We start from the raw sequence: 16,018 nt of genomic DNA, 5'->3' as shown, positions 1-16,018 counted from the left end.
ACTCTGTATTATGCACTATTAAAAAAATCAATTGTCTGTGCCTGTGGACCATTTAAGTTCTTACACTAAAATACAGGAAGAATTGAATAATCAATAGCTAAACTGAAAATAAAACCTTCGTTTTGTTTAGATTCTTTTACCTGTCACCGTTCCGTGGAAATAAAAGTGAATATCGAAACAAAAATAGCAAAAGGAAGCAAAGGTCTAACCTATTTTTCCAATTGTCTATATTTCATTTTTCCTTTTTATCAAAAGAATTTAATTTATCTGGTCGGATAATCATATTTTGTAGATTAAACTGATACCATGAAGAGAATTGTAAGCGCAATAACTGGCAGACGAATAAAAAGATATAGACGAAATGAAGATATATTAAACAAATTAATTATAATAATAATGAAACGTTTTTGTATAGCGCAAAATACATAAGCAAAGTTGCATGTCTCTAAGCGCTTTTTACAAAAGGAGTGGAGATGGAGGGGAGAGCCTTGGTTCTTACATTAATTGTTTACAAAAAATGGTGAATAAATGTGTTTTCAAGTTATTTCTTGACTTTTCGTATGGTTGTATATTTCTAAGATATTCTGGCAGATTATTCCATAAAATAGCAGCTGCATGTGAAAATGATCTTTCCCCATATGACTTTGTCACGATATGTGGGATCTGTAGCGTGATAGGGGGCGGTAGGAAAATTAGATAAAAAAGGGGAATAGACAGGGACATGGGAACGATTTTTTTAGATGAAATAAGAAATTTACAAAAAGTTAAATCTACGTTTAGTTGCACACCAAGTGATTTTCAGGGGGAATTGCCTATGGTATATAACATACACAGCACCCCCCCCCCCCCCAGAAAAGTACTAATAATGAAAATGAAATAAAAAGATATTGGGGGGCTTCAGCACTCAGCACCTGCGCTTCCCAGGGCTTTGGGCATGGGCTCCGAATCTGAAGAGAGTTACAACCAAATGATGGAGGCAACAAAAACAAGGGGTGTATAATTATCAAAACCGATGTATATTAACCAAAATATAATCTCCATACCCAATACGTTAGAAATCATATACATATTGAAAAATGTGTCATCACTAATGAATGTTGTTTATCTCGGTGGAATTTACATTGTTTTGTGTCTCGTTTTAGGATAACTATTTCATTAAACACGAGTATTTGATCCCCCACATCGATTGAGCAATGAGCATGATGAGAGCATGGAGCTACATTGTAGCTCTATGATGAGAGTGAAGCTGAATCCTACGTGCGTCATCAAAGCCTAATGCAAGCAGATTCATAGTACCACCATGGTACCACGCCATGGAAAGGATTTAGACGCTGAAAACACAAGAACTCGTCAAGTCAACTGCTATGTTCCATGCCTTTATGTTTATTTTTTACCCAATCTTGTAGAGATAGCTTTTATAATATTCATTAATATTATTTCTGAGAGCAGCTTATTATAATATAATAATTAATATGACTAGTTCAGACCCGATTTGCTCGTACCGAATGTCTTATCTTCTTACACTTATTTGTTAGTAGCCTGAAAATGAACTGTTTGTTTATTATAGATGTATTTTCGTTGATCTTAATTTTAACCAAAGATGAAAATGTATTGTATTCATCAATAATTATTATGTTGTAAATATTTGTTTTCTATTATTTCTCGTTGACAAGTAGCATAACATAACATTTTGTAATGATTTTTCATATTACCATTGGATGCTCTTGTAATGTATATTTATGTATTTTATATGTGCTTTATGTTATGCAGGGCCTCCTAGTATAACAGCCTTGTCACTACTAATGGGGCTACCCTGTTAAATTAAAAAAGTAAAAGTTAATATCGGCATACGGTATGCTTGTAACAAGGATTATACATTTTATGTATAATTATGAAATTAGTGTAAATATAAATGTTCTCATTTTCAAACATCAGTGGAGTTCATAATACAAATTGGACCGATTACGTAACAGTTTAACCGACAGTATAATAATTGCAGAAAAGCGGATATGATTGATATTTTCGATTCAATTCAAATAAACATTAATTTTTCCATTTTCATATTATATGAATTATACAAAATTATTCGTCATAAAAGCAGAGAATTACATTTATAAAATATCTGAAAAAATGAATTATTCTCGAAAATGCATACTTCTTGTCAAATGTTTGAAGTTATAGTGGTTTTTAAGTACAGGACATGGTGTATGTTTTTTTTCTAGCGATGTAATCATAGCCGTTAACACGTTGCCAGTAATTAATTAGTGAAAATGTTTGTGGTGATGTAAGTTATAATTGTCAGTGTCGGGGTTAGGATTATGCTTGCTTGTACTTACAGACCTACACCTTTTTACTGCAGTGCACTTTAAAGTGGATGGTTTATTAGATGCTAGGGATAGCTACAGAGGTATGCAAAACAACGATAATACAGTGCAGAGATTAGTTTGTGTTAACTTAAGGCCTTTCACACGTGAATCTTGTATCATTATTATAATTATGATTACTATTGTAATCGTGACTGATTATCGTTCGTAATTCTAAACGGGTTCTAGGTTGGTTTCACACGTGCTAAATATTTGTCTTACCCCCTGTTTTCACTGGAATCATTCAAGTTACTTTTTTACCGTGTGAAAGGGCGTCTAATGGTTCTCTGAACGGTATACATTTTTAGAGCAGGTACACTCTTAAAAATGCGTGGTTAAAAAACGACCAAAACGTGGTCGTTTTTTGACCACGCACGCGTCGTCAACTATGCACACGTCACGCACGTGGTTGAATTGACCACGCAGCAAGTGGTTGCCCAAAATGACCACGAAGCGTGGTTATAACTTTAACCCCAAACGTGGTTCTGTCCTAACCACGTTGCGAGTGGTTACCGAAAATGACCACGAAGCGTGGTTATACATTTTTGTGACCACGCATGACCACGCACGCGTCGTCAACTATGCACACGTCACGCACGTGGTCAAATTGACCACGCCTCGAGTGGTTACCGAAAATGACCACGAAGCGTGGTTATACATTTTTGTGACCACGCATGACCACGCACGCGTCGTCAACTATGCACACGTCACGCACGTGGTCAAATTGACCACGCCTCGAGTGGTTACCGAAAATGACCACGTAACGTGGTTATCATTTTAATAACTCCAAACGTGGCTCTGTCCTAACCACGTTGCGTGGCTATAAGATAACCCTTCGGACGTGGTTATTATTCCTAACCACGAAACGTGGTCGTAACGTGGCCATTCCGCAGCCCTGCTATAGCCACGAAAACATGGTTATTTATGACAATGTGGATAACAAATGACATACATGCACACGAAATCAAGTGAATTCAACAAATGGCATATATTCTTACAAATAATGGCAAAACAATTAACAAATAGTGTCTTAAGCTTGCATTATTATGGGGCAAGTTGGGATGACAATGAAATAATTGCAATGATTAAGGCAGGAATTAATGATATCTGTTTTACCCAATCGTGCATCCCCCATATCCTTCACAATTCAAATCACATGTACAAGTATAGAAACAAATTATGTCGATCCAATATTCCCATTATAAAATAGAACAAAGCTTCAATGCATAAATCAATTAATATTAATACATTTTCAGCAAATTGATAAACTATCTATATCAAATCGAATGAAACGACTGCATACAAAAAACAAGAGCCCAGAGTGGCTAGGACCTACCCCGAGATTCTCACAATACATTATAAAAACATTATTCCAACATATATTGTGAATATTTGTAAAACATTCCATTAAAAACATTTTATTAACATTTGATTTATGTATTAACCAAAACAACGTTAAAGGGGTAGTTCAACTTTGGTAGAGAAGGCTCTGGACAACTCACATCTTTAGCGAGGCAACAAAAAACTGAGTTGCAAATTTCAAGGAAAATTCAATTTTAATGACAGAACAAAATTAATTTTGTCAGAACAGTTCATAAATAGCTGAAGAATTGATAAATGTTTCCCCAATCGTAATAAATCTGGGCAGTAAGATTTATTAGGCTTTAAAAAATATAAGAACAAATGCTTGAACTATTTGATAATTTTCTAAGAGGTTTTAAAAGTTGTTGATTACTATATTTAATAGTTATTGAAGAAAAATCAAATGTATAATTTTGTATCAAAACAAAGTTTAAAAATTCTTTTTGGATAGCGCTCTCTTGTATTTTAATGGTTCTTTTAAATGATAACATGCTGGTCACATAATCTTATGTAATTTTCTATACTTTTGCAGCATAATACTAAGTTTGTAATGTTATTTTGCAGGTTTTGATTACTAAAACTTGGCCACACAACAGCTGTACTACCCCTTGAAATAAATCAATGTCATATAGATTCCATCTTTACTTCCAATTTGCAATTTTATGTTGTACCTTCTCCTATGTGATTGCCTAGCCCTATTGTAATTTCCTAACATACAATATTTTCATTGCAATTCGTTTCAAAACATTAATGCGATGAATTTACAATTATTGATTTCTTTGACAAAACAAATGAGTACAAAGAAACCTCGCATATGTCGAAGTCCTCGGGACTGAGAAAAATGCATCAACACAGCCGAAACTCAACTCCTTACTTCGGCAAATCCAATTTTATTTAACATGTATATACATAAGTAAAAATCGGGACTTTTCTTTTGCGAGGTTTTCGACTTTACCGACTTCGACACATCCGAGGTTTACTGTGTCTAATATAACAGACTTCTATAAATATTAAAAAGTGAACATATATAACCAGCAATGACCTGTCAGCTGTAAGAGCTAATTCTCAATCCAGAAATAGAATGTAAACATGTTCAACATAGCATACATTATACACAAATTGTAAACAACAATTGTATCTCATCATAGTCATAGCAATTTGAAATTTACAACTGAGTCCTTTTGTGATCCACAACTGAGTCCAACTCACCAGGTCCAAAAATTCACAGCTTAGTCCTAGATCTCTAGTCCTAGTCCTCGACATCACCATCATGGCATCAGTCTAACCAGCATGACCAGGTCCAGGGTTTGGGCATCACGAAATGGATATCAATCTGTCTCAGCAGCTCAACATATTCCAAAACCAGCACAGGAAATGATGAAAACTCCACTCATCTAGGTCTAGACCAGGTCCAAGACAAATGGTCCTGAAATGTAGTCTACAGTTTCCATCAATATAGATCCACAAACAAGTTTAGACTGGTCCAAATAACAATTGCTCGAAAAGAAAACAATAAGAGCACAGCAAAGCGTCCAAATATCAATAATATTGAACCAGTTTGCACTCACTAGAACATGTTCAGCTCTCGTCTTTAGCTCCAAAGCGATAGATCTCCCCAAGATCCCAGTAAGTTACTGACTGTTATTCTAACTGCAAAATTCGTCCAAACGCACGGTATCGATAACACATGCCATCAGCCAATAATCAGGTCTAACGTTACGCGTCGGCTCCCCCAAGGACGACCTCTAACGATCGTTCATCCTCAGGCTAGGCTCAGTCCAAACTACAAATGCTCACGAGCACGGTCCTCAATCATCCGACGTCGAAACAGCGGAAGATCCGGCAACTCAGTCCAGACTACAGTCTACACTAGTCCAGGTTTCACTTCAGCAAACCACAGTTCACTCCTACTTCCATCAGAAGCCTAAACAAAACTGTGAGAGTTCCCTTCCGAGTCCGATCGTGTGACCTCAAATCGATCAGCGATCCAATGCCCGTATGGTTGGAACTACCCCTTATCGACCACCTAATCTTCTAAGCATCGTATCTGCGAAAATATTCATCAATTTTACCCAGTTTTCGTCTCATTTGTGCAGAAAATTAAGCAGATCAGATTCCCATGTTTCTCACGGCGACTCCGATTCGATCCGCGTATATATCGACGAACAACGAATACGACGATTTTACATTTGCTCATTTGCACCCATCTTTTGAAACCGACCACCCGCGATACACTAAGTTTACGGCCGATTCTTGTCGCGATGGCGAAGAATTTTGACTCTTCCAAATCAGTTCTGTGATGTCAACATGCTAAATGATCGTCTCACTACTTCCATTGCGAGCTCCGGCACATGATTCGACGATTGACGACGGATACTTGTTCTAAAGCCGTTTCCTATTGGATTTCTTGGTTTTTCAGCGGGGTTTGGGTCTGGTCAATACAATTTTGATTAATTCTACTAAATATTTACTTTTTGTTGCTTCTTTTTTTTCTCGTAAAATCGATTCTTACCGTTCCGGGTCACCGGAATCCGAAACCCTCGCTCTGTCCAAAATGACCACAAAGTGTGGTTACAATTTGACACGTCAAAGTTTAGGTCAAATGTTTAACCGCGCTATATACGTGGTCATTTTGGCCACTGTGCGGGGTCACCCAAAATGACCATTAAGCATGAATGATTATTTTCCATTTGAAATGTTCTGCGTGTACGTGGTCGCAATATAATCATCGTGGTTAGTTCTACTTGATGCTGACAAAAAATGACCCAATTTTTGTGACTAGTATAATTATCGTCGATCAAACCGTGACCACGAAACGTGGTCAAATTATGCTCTTTCATCTGACCACGTTCTGCGTGGTCAGTATAACTAATCATCGTGGTTAATTCTAGCAGTGGTTCTGACCAAAGAACCTGTTTCGTCGATCAAACAACCACGAAACGTGGTTAAATCATTTTGACCACGTAAAACCACGCAAAATCCGACCACGCATTTTTAAGAGTGTACAAGTATTTAACATATAGATTGGCATGCACTTGGGCAGCCAAGTAGGTGAGACGTTTCAATTAGTAATCTTCTTTACTCAATCTGCCCTTTCACATGGCAAAAAAAATCGTCATTTGAATGATCATTCCAGTAAAACTATGGGTAATGGTGAATTTTTAGCATGTGTGAAACCAAACTAGAATCACGAACGCCAATCACAATCACAAATTCAATTCTAGTCCGGATGTGAATTCCAGTTAAGTTTCACTAAAGTGACTGTACGATTTTTACGTGCGAAAGGCTTGACCTCCAAAACATCTTTCAGGCGGAGCTTTCGTGTCCTTTTCAAGCACTTCCGCAGATAATACAATTGTCATGCACTCATCGTATTGGTGCAGAGCTTTGATTGACAGGTCACCAAGGACACATACCGCCTTCGCTTGGTCGGAATTCGAATTCTAATCATAGTTTTCGATTGAGCGTGTGAAAGGTCGGATGATTCTAAAGACGAATTGCAATCATTAATGAAATGATAATTCATGATTCATGTGTGAAAAGGCCCTATGTCAAAATACTTTTGTAGCTTGGAAATCATCAGCCGTTTGAAATAATAGAGGCAAATTGTTTTATTGTATACATGGTATCAGAACACATGTGATTACGATCAAAATCATTTGACCCTTCCTAGAAAGCATTACAGTGGAATATACAGTTTTGCAATTAGTGGTGGGTCAAACCCTATATCGACTCGATTATTTGTTTTATTGTATACATGGTATAAGAACATGTGTGATTACAATCAAAATCATGAGAGAATACGACTGAAAACTTTCAAGTATGTAAGATTTTACAAATGTTAAATAGTATATTTGTTTATGCACAAGTGTGTTTTTTAAAGAGCACTGGAAAGTGATAAATGTGCAAAGTCGGCATAATGAAATGTACCGTATGGGTTCATTTTTCACTGAGGTATGGTTTGTGTATTATCAGGATTAACAAAAGCTAAGGTTAATAAGGTGAGGATTTTTTTTACTTATAAAATGCGTGAATTTCAAATTGACTCTGTATTTGGAAGATCTGAATTGAATTGATTGTGTGGTTTTAGATTTTGTTTAATAGTGGAACTATGACATTTAGAGATGGCCGACCCACTGTATATATGCCACGCCTACTTTGACTCTACATTTTTTTTTTTGTAAACACGATATGAAGTGCTAGGAATGTTAATACTGCGTTAAGTCAGATGTGATATAAAGGATCTTTTTAATTCAATTTTAATGTCTGTAAATAACCAGTGCTTAAATGTTGGAGTATATAGACTGCTGATTTGAATTTTGATTCAATCATTGAGGTGCATGTTGGCTGTTCAGTTGATGCCATTATGATGGTCACAGTATGACAGGACCCTAGTAAGAATGTCGAGTTGTTGAATCTTTATTTCCAAATTTATTTGTGCTCTCGCCTTGCATGCTGACGAGTGTTATAGGAGGATAACGGGGAAGTAACTTTTGAGAAGCAAGTCAGAGGATTTTCATGTCACATTCTAGGTGATGATGCTCTCAAGATATACAGTTTAATCATTATCTGATTTGATGATACAGATGAGGGTGGTCATGAATAAATTGTATTGTTATAGCTGAAGATTTCAATATCATTTACAAATTGAATTTAGAGAAATTATAAATTTTATATTTTGTTGAAACGCTTAATCATACTACAGAAACATATATATAATTATCGATGCAATATTAAGATGTATATTACAGATATGACTGCCTTGTAGTACAGTGTGCTTGATTATTGTTTTTCTATAGTCTTTAAAGGTTTTTCTGGTTGTTATTTATTTGTTTCGGTTTCGTTTTCATGGCATTTCGATCTGGCTTGCAAATAATGGCTTCTTGACTGTTCTTTCCTGTCCTATCCACCAAACATGAAAAACGAGTTTAGGTCTATTAATATAACAGTACTATTCGCCGCATAAATCTTTGAATTGCAAAATAATAAGGGTATTAAAAATATTTCACTATTTTTTCGCATGGCTATAAAATTTCTTGTAAAATACGAAGACAATGTGACAATGTCAAGTAACTGATATAAACAATTCCGTACGTATAACGGTCACTTCATACAATCAGTGTTCAGATGTTCAGAACAAGTTAGAGCCTTCACCAGCAATTTCACAAAATTGAATCAATGACTTTTCCTTCAGCTGTTCATGGTTGAAGTAGGATGTACCTCATTCATAATCTTATTCAATCCATTCGTGTATTGTTATTGTGTAAATAATGACTGAACTCATTAGTTATTAATCTTAAGCGCGAGAGGGCGCGTTGTAATGATCAATATTAAACATGAATAAAAACATATATCCCAAAGTAAAATCATTGCATCGTGTTCGATTGTGTGCGTGGATGTTTGTGGAGAAAGGGGGGGGGATAGTGGGAGAGATGGGAAGTGAATAATGTGCTTAATCAACATTAATTCGTCTAATTTAACAAAAGGTACTTTTAAAAACTAGCCATTCATGTATGGTATTGGATTTTGTGTTTTGGTGTTTGTGGGAATATCGTTCTTAACTAGCAATTTTTAAAACATAGTCAACAGTCATTGAGACACCACACAGTGTTGGCCAGTGTTGGTCAGCACCACTTTAAGTCACAAGATTGAAAGAACAAATCTAATTTTTTTTTTGGGGGGGCACTGAAACGTTTGGTTAACGTGTCTGAGAATGAATATCACTCTGTTTTGGTCATATTTGGAATGGAAAAGACCAGATCTAATTCACTCGCTCCTTCCCATCTCGACTAGTGGGGCCCATGAAACAAAGGTTATCAATTACTCGCTAAAATAAAAGAACAATTCTGATTAGTTCCTTGATAGTCTACTGAATAAAATACGCATACAACGATAATCTTGATAGGTCATTTTCAATCAGAGATTATTCTTAACCTTTGTGTTCCAGTCCAAAAATTCGCACAAAGTGCCTACGGCCAGCTGTAAAGTACGAGGCTGAAGAGTGGTTTCGAATAAATTTGAAGTAATTAATTATGCAAATGATGTTGTGAAATTCAGGAGAAAACCACAAAACCATTTTTATAATTCTACGGAATAAATATCATTAATGTTTCCTAAACAAGTGCACACATAGCTATAAATAATGCTCTAGCATTTTCATGTGTTTGAATGAAGAATAAAATTGTTGATTAAATTCCTTTCTCACGGACATAAGTGCCGTGACTAAGGACCCAACGCACGACTTTAGTTTTCAGGCCTTTAATAGACTACAGTACTCGGCCAAAGAATTACAAGCCATTTATTGAAAATTGGTTCAACCTTAAAAAGCGTTCATAGTAAAAATAGCATTTTGATTATTTGACTTTTGAAGTAATGCGACCAGTTTTCCCTCTAATCGTATGGTAGAATAATCGGCGAAAGGCCACTTTCTCAGAAAATTTAAATGTAGGTTTCACTGTATCACGAGTATATCAATAGTCAATTATTTCACACCCGCTCCTAAAAAGAATACAACAATGTCATCACAAACAATGTAAAACATTTGAATTTATGCATTTTATATTAATCAAAATATGATACAGCTGCTCGGTTATGAAATCAGATATCCAAAACTTGAAATTCCATTCACAATCTTAATCTCTAATTGATTTTCGGCAAACCTACAATTTGAGTATTCTTCCCACTTTTCATTAAAAACTGAATACTTGACAGCTTTGTATTACAAACCAGATCAAGGATCCCAAAAGCACAATTTTAAAAAGGTTTTATTCAGGTCCCGTAGGTCCTCGTCTGAAATAAACATTTAGAAAACGTTCATATAACGTCCAAGTTGGACTTTCAATTTGTGAAAAAACAATGGTTCCAAAAAGAACGTTTTTAAACGTTCTTTGGACGTTACAAAATGGAACGTTTTAATCAAAACGTTCACAAAACGTTTTATTTGGAACCTTATAACGAGACATATTTTATTGAACGTTTTATGAACGCTCTTAAAACGTCCAAATAGGACTTTATGCAAATGAGTGGTAATTTGCATATAATTCGTTAGACATATTGAAATAAACGCTTTTAATGAGTTCTTTTCTATTTAGCAGTAATTAATTCATGCTTTTCGTGTTTCGTTTTATTGTAATATTGTTCTGAAACACACTCAAAGATTAAAAAACACTAATTCAGTCTTGGAATGTACTAACATAACAAAAAAATAATAACTAACCATTACAGACGATACTTTCAATAAACTATAAATTTACTGAAGCAATATTTAGAGTTAAATCCAAATGAATCCCACTCAAATCTGCCCTTTAAGCATGATTTGATTGGAGACACTTCACTCTTAAGTGCCATTCCACAATTTAGCCAAGAGCTTGAGGTGCAAATAATAACATTTTTATTCATTACATTGTTTACATAAGTTTTTAATAGGTTCTCTAAACGTTCCTATAGAAGGTTTTCTGAACGTTCCAAAAGTTTTCTGGACGTCCGCAAAACGTATTTTGGAACGTTTTAAAGGTTTTCTGGACGTCCGCAGAACGTCCATGGAACGTTCCAAAGGTTTTTAAAGGTTTTCTGGACGTCCGTAGAACGTCCACAGAACGTTGTAAAAGGTTTTTAGACTTTTATAAGGTTCCAAAGGTTTTCTACAGGTCCTTAAAAATTTTCAAAAGGTTATTTTTAGGTTTTAAACGTTTAAAAAACGTTTTCTAAACGTCCATTTGGAACGTTTTATTAACGTCCAAAACCTTCCACAAAAGGACGTTTTCTAAACGTTTTGACAAAACGTCCATAGAACGAACTTGGAACGTTCTTAAAACGTTCAGAAAACGTCCAATGGTTTGCTGGGATGGACCTACTATGGTTTGGCAAAGTTGCAATGACATATCATTTTTGTATACCCCCCCATCCTTATAAGGTAATGATCATTTTCAGTGATCAGTAAATTTTTGAGAGAAACAAGTGTTAGATTCATAGAAGAATATAATCTGTGAAAGTCCAAATCGAATCAGATTGTGCATGTGATCACTAACCGGATATCATGTGATCTAATTACAGCGGGAAACAGTGTGTTGTGGAATACACTAGTAACGTGTGCACGTAATAAAGCCATTGCAGTCTGAAATTCCTTCGAGGCAACAAATATGGAACACACTCCTTTCGCATTGGGGCAGCCACAATGGCAGCCCTAAAAGGTATACCTCCCGAGCAGATTATGACCATGGGTAGATGGCGTAGTGATGCCTATCTACGTTACATAAGGTGACTTATTGCGACATTGTAACCACCACAGCTCACTATGTAGGATGGTTATGTATGCTATGGGCGAACAGTTATGAATGGTTCCTGTGGTTACTACTCAGGGAGCATACTTGTAATTCGCTATACTTGGTCGCAGTTTCATCCATATACTATTACATTTATTCATAACTATACAATAATAATAAAGGTAAAGTGCAGTAGCCGAGTAGTGGGCTTCTACATGGGGAGCACATTTGCAATTTGTCTAAACATGTACATGTAAGCAGAAATAACACAATAATCATAAAGATATACCTAGTCGGCTAATTACAACATAGACAATTGGATACTGCATAGGGCGCATATTTGTAATTACCCTTTGTGTGTGAACAGATATCCAGGTTCACGATGACAATGAGTAATAATTCAATATTCATATAGTGCTTCTGCTTAAAACACATTTATTTGCTCATTGATATTTTTTCTCCTATGATTTTTTGTGTAAATATAGGTTTAAATATTCATGTTTCGTTCCCCTTCGTTAGTTTTCTTTGTTAGGGTTTAGCGTAGGCCTGGTGTTTTTAGAGCCCTTGTGAGTTATGTACCTGCCGGATTGCCTTCTGGGCAAGTTCCTTAAACTGCGGGTGAACAGGGCATTAAGATCAGGCACCAGTCCGGTAGATATATTTTAAGTGTTTAATGTAATTCTTATTATAAGTTATTTATTATAAAGCGCCTTGATCATATTTTTGGTACAGCGCTATATAAGCAGCTGTTATGTATGATGTATGCCTATCAAACTTTCTCTAAACTCTTTACATCATGCATCCTAACCTACTTGACCTGTCAACTTAACTACAATCGGTTGTCACAATACACTAATAGAGATGATAGCCAATCAGCTATACACGTAATATGACAAGAAAGATGTCCGTGCACTGGGCATGTGCACATGGGTAGAACATGTTACTTCCGGGAACTATCATTTTTTATTGCAGAGGGGACTGGAGACTGGATCTGGATTGTCGGGGATAGCCTGGTCAGGAGAGCAAAAGAAAGAGCTTCACAACGCAACTATCAGCAATTTGGAGAGCGAGGTATCGTGGTTCGTTGGCATGGGCAAGGCGGCGCCACCCTCCAGGATCTTCCCAGGATGGTCTCTAACCGGCTGAGATGTGGCACTCCTCCTGCATTAGCTATTGTCCACTTAGGATCAAATGACATCGGACAGTATGATGTCTGCCGGTGCAGGATGGCAATTGACACAGCCATCCAAGATCTACGCACGAGAATGCCGCACACCCATATCGCCTGGTCTAGTATTTTACCGCGGCTCTTCTACTATGGTCGCAAGCAAGGCTCTAATTCACAGGAGGCCTTGGATGGAGTACGTAAGTCTCTTAACAAATACGCTAGGAGGAAACTAGCCAGGATGTCGGATACCACCATCATCAAACATGAATTTGACCCCACGATCCACAGCCTCTTCAATAGAGATGGGGTGCACCTCTCTGATTCGGGTTCAGACATTCTCATTGACAGTTTCAAAACTGCAGCAAGGGAAGCAGGATTTGTTTAGATACGGAGAGGAGAAAAACTTGAGAGACATCTTGAGAACTTGAGGCCACTGGCCATGTTTTTTCCTTTGTAATATATCTTGGTGTTATTACGTTTTTTGTTTCTAGTTGTCTATGTACATACTTCATTAACATGCTTTGTGAAGAGCACCTCCCTGTGGTGACGTGCATAAATTTGAGAGTCAGAAACACTGGGAAGGAAAGGATGATATTTAAGACAGGAAGAGCAAGATAGATATTGTTTTGTTTATATTTTTTGGGAGGATTCTGATGGTCTTGGGAAGGTTTTGCTGTCAGGGGCTACATGATAATATTTGTGAATGGTGTGTGATGCCTTGTCCAGGCCATTTTGCTCAGTATCCTACATCTTATAGGCATTTGGTACTGAGATGATTATATCAACTAAAAGTTGCTTTAATTTACGCTAGGAGGAATGTCTTTATAATTTTGCATCCATTCATGTGAGGTTGAGTGGTCAATACAGCTCCATGCCAATATTAGGTAGCTTTATTTTGCAAGCGTGAAAAGCTCATGTATGCTCCAAAATCATGTAACTTACGACGGGGCAAAAAAAAAAAAAAAAAAAAAATATTGGGTGGAAGGTTTTTGTTCAGAAACAATTTGTTTGAAACCTGACAGATCACCAATATTGATATCAAAGTATAAGCTCCAAAGATGTTGTTTACCAAGATTTAGGGAAACACCCGTGGGAACTACTATCCTGCGGGTGGGTCACGTGATTAACAGTCCCAGGGAGGAGTTACTACCCTTCCTGGCGATCACGTGACCATATCTTTCAGTAAGTTTAATAGGATGCCACAGATGTAGTTTTTCGTTATGTCTTACGACATTGTTCAGACTGTTTTGATGTTTATCACCTCTTATGTTATTTAGGCATATTGCCTCTCTGTTTTGATGCCTCGTACGGAATTAAACGGCGAGCAATGGCATATCATTTGTCCACGTGTTTTCTTCTCAAAAGGTAATGATCATTTTCAGTGATCAGTAAATTTTTGAGAGAAACAAGTGTTAGATTCATAGAAGAATATAATCTGTGAAAGTCCAAATCGAATCAGATTGTGCATGTGATCACTAACCGGATATCATGTGATCTAATTACAGCGGGAAACAGTGTGTTGTGGAATACACTAGTAACGTGTGCACGTAATAAAGCCATTGCAGTCTGAAATTCCTTCGAGGCAACAAATTTTTTCCCTCCACTCCCACCCAGGTACATTGGTTATATATATCATCGGGATGGGAGGACCTGGCGTCAGTGCAGAATTTAGTCATGGGATCGTTGAGGGGGTTTTATATTTCTGAGGCAATGCAGTGTAATGGTGACTTTCGCACATATATTATATACAAACTGATGTCTTAGTCCATTCGTAGAGCTGATTTACTGTTGAGCATTACCTTGTTTAGGAAATTTGGTGTATTACGAGTTATTATATTCTTGTCAAACATCTCATGGTTGGGAGGTTGGGTAGAGTTACGACAGTAGGTCAGCATGGTTGGTAGGTTGGAAGAGACATTGATTTTTTGTATTAAGGCTGGGAGGCTGGGCAGAATTTAGATAGTCATCATGGTTGGGAGGTTGGGAGAGATATTGAATTATTTTATGGTTTTATGTTTGAGATTAGGAACAAGGACATCTGGAGGTAACTTGTTTTGGCCTGCATACGGTTGGAAGGTTGGGCAGGGCAATTAGATTTTCAGGTAGAAAGAGGTCTACTTTCCAGATATTAAAGTGACTAGGCCTACAATATGGCTGGGAGGCTGGGTAGGACTTAAGGGTAGGCAGCATAGAGCATTATGTGGCTAATTATGACTTATATATGTAAATGGTAAGAAGGAGCATGTCAGGATACATTGTAGCTTTAAAAATGTAGGTTTTTGTTCAGAAACAATTTGTTTGAAACCTGACAGATCACCAATATTGATATCAAAGTATAAGCTCCAAAGATGTTGTTTACCAAGATTTAGGGAAACACCCGTGGGAACTACTATCCTGCGGGTGGGTCACGTGATTAACAGTCCCAGGGAGGAGTTACTACCCTTCCTGGCGATCACGTGACCATATCTTTCAGTAAGTTTAATAGGATGCCACAGATGTAGTTTTTCGTTATGTCTTACGACATTGTTCAGACTGTTTTGATGTTTATCACCTCTTATGTTATTTAGGCATATTGCCTCTCTGTTTTGATGCCTCGTACGGAATTAAACGGCGAGCAATGGCATATCATTTGTCCACGTGTTTTCTTCTCAAAATTCATCATCATTGAATATCATACAATTAAAATCGACTTGACTGAATCATCCTACCATTCCACACAAACTAAATTTTATTTCTGCTAGGGCAATATAGCTAGGCCTATCTAGCGTCGCCTTTTACGTATCATGTATGGGATCTTTTTTTTTCAGAGCTAAAAAAATACAAAACTATATACAGATCTAGGCCTAGTAGATCTCGATCTAAAA

The 16,018-nt window shown here is 36.7% G+C and overlaps 1 protein-coding gene across 1 annotated transcript; it reads left to right on the top strand.

Moving 5' to 3' along the window:
- Positions 1-11,862: 11,862 nt before the first annotated feature.
- Positions 11,863-15,777, top strand: LOC121416899. The gene is made up of 2 exons (XM_041610426.1): positions 11,863-14,139; positions 15,430-15,777. The coding sequence occupies exon 1, from the start codon at positions 12,913-12,915 to the stop codon at positions 13,537-13,539; it is 627 nt and encodes a 208-aa protein (XP_041466360.1). The 5' UTR covers positions 11,863-12,912; the 3' UTR covers positions 13,540-14,139; positions 15,430-15,777.
- Positions 15,778-16,018: the final 241 nt, after the last annotated feature.

The sequence above is a fragment of the Lytechinus variegatus genome, chromosome 6, assembly GCF_018143015.1.
Source record: "Lytechinus variegatus isolate NC3 chromosome 6, Lvar_3.0, whole genome shotgun sequence".
Classification (NCBI taxonomy): domain Eukaryota; kingdom Metazoa; phylum Echinodermata; class Echinoidea; order Temnopleuroida; family Toxopneustidae; genus Lytechinus; species Lytechinus variegatus.
The sequence above is the reverse complement of the archived record's forward strand: the minus strand, read 5'-3'. Positions and strand labels throughout refer to the sequence as shown.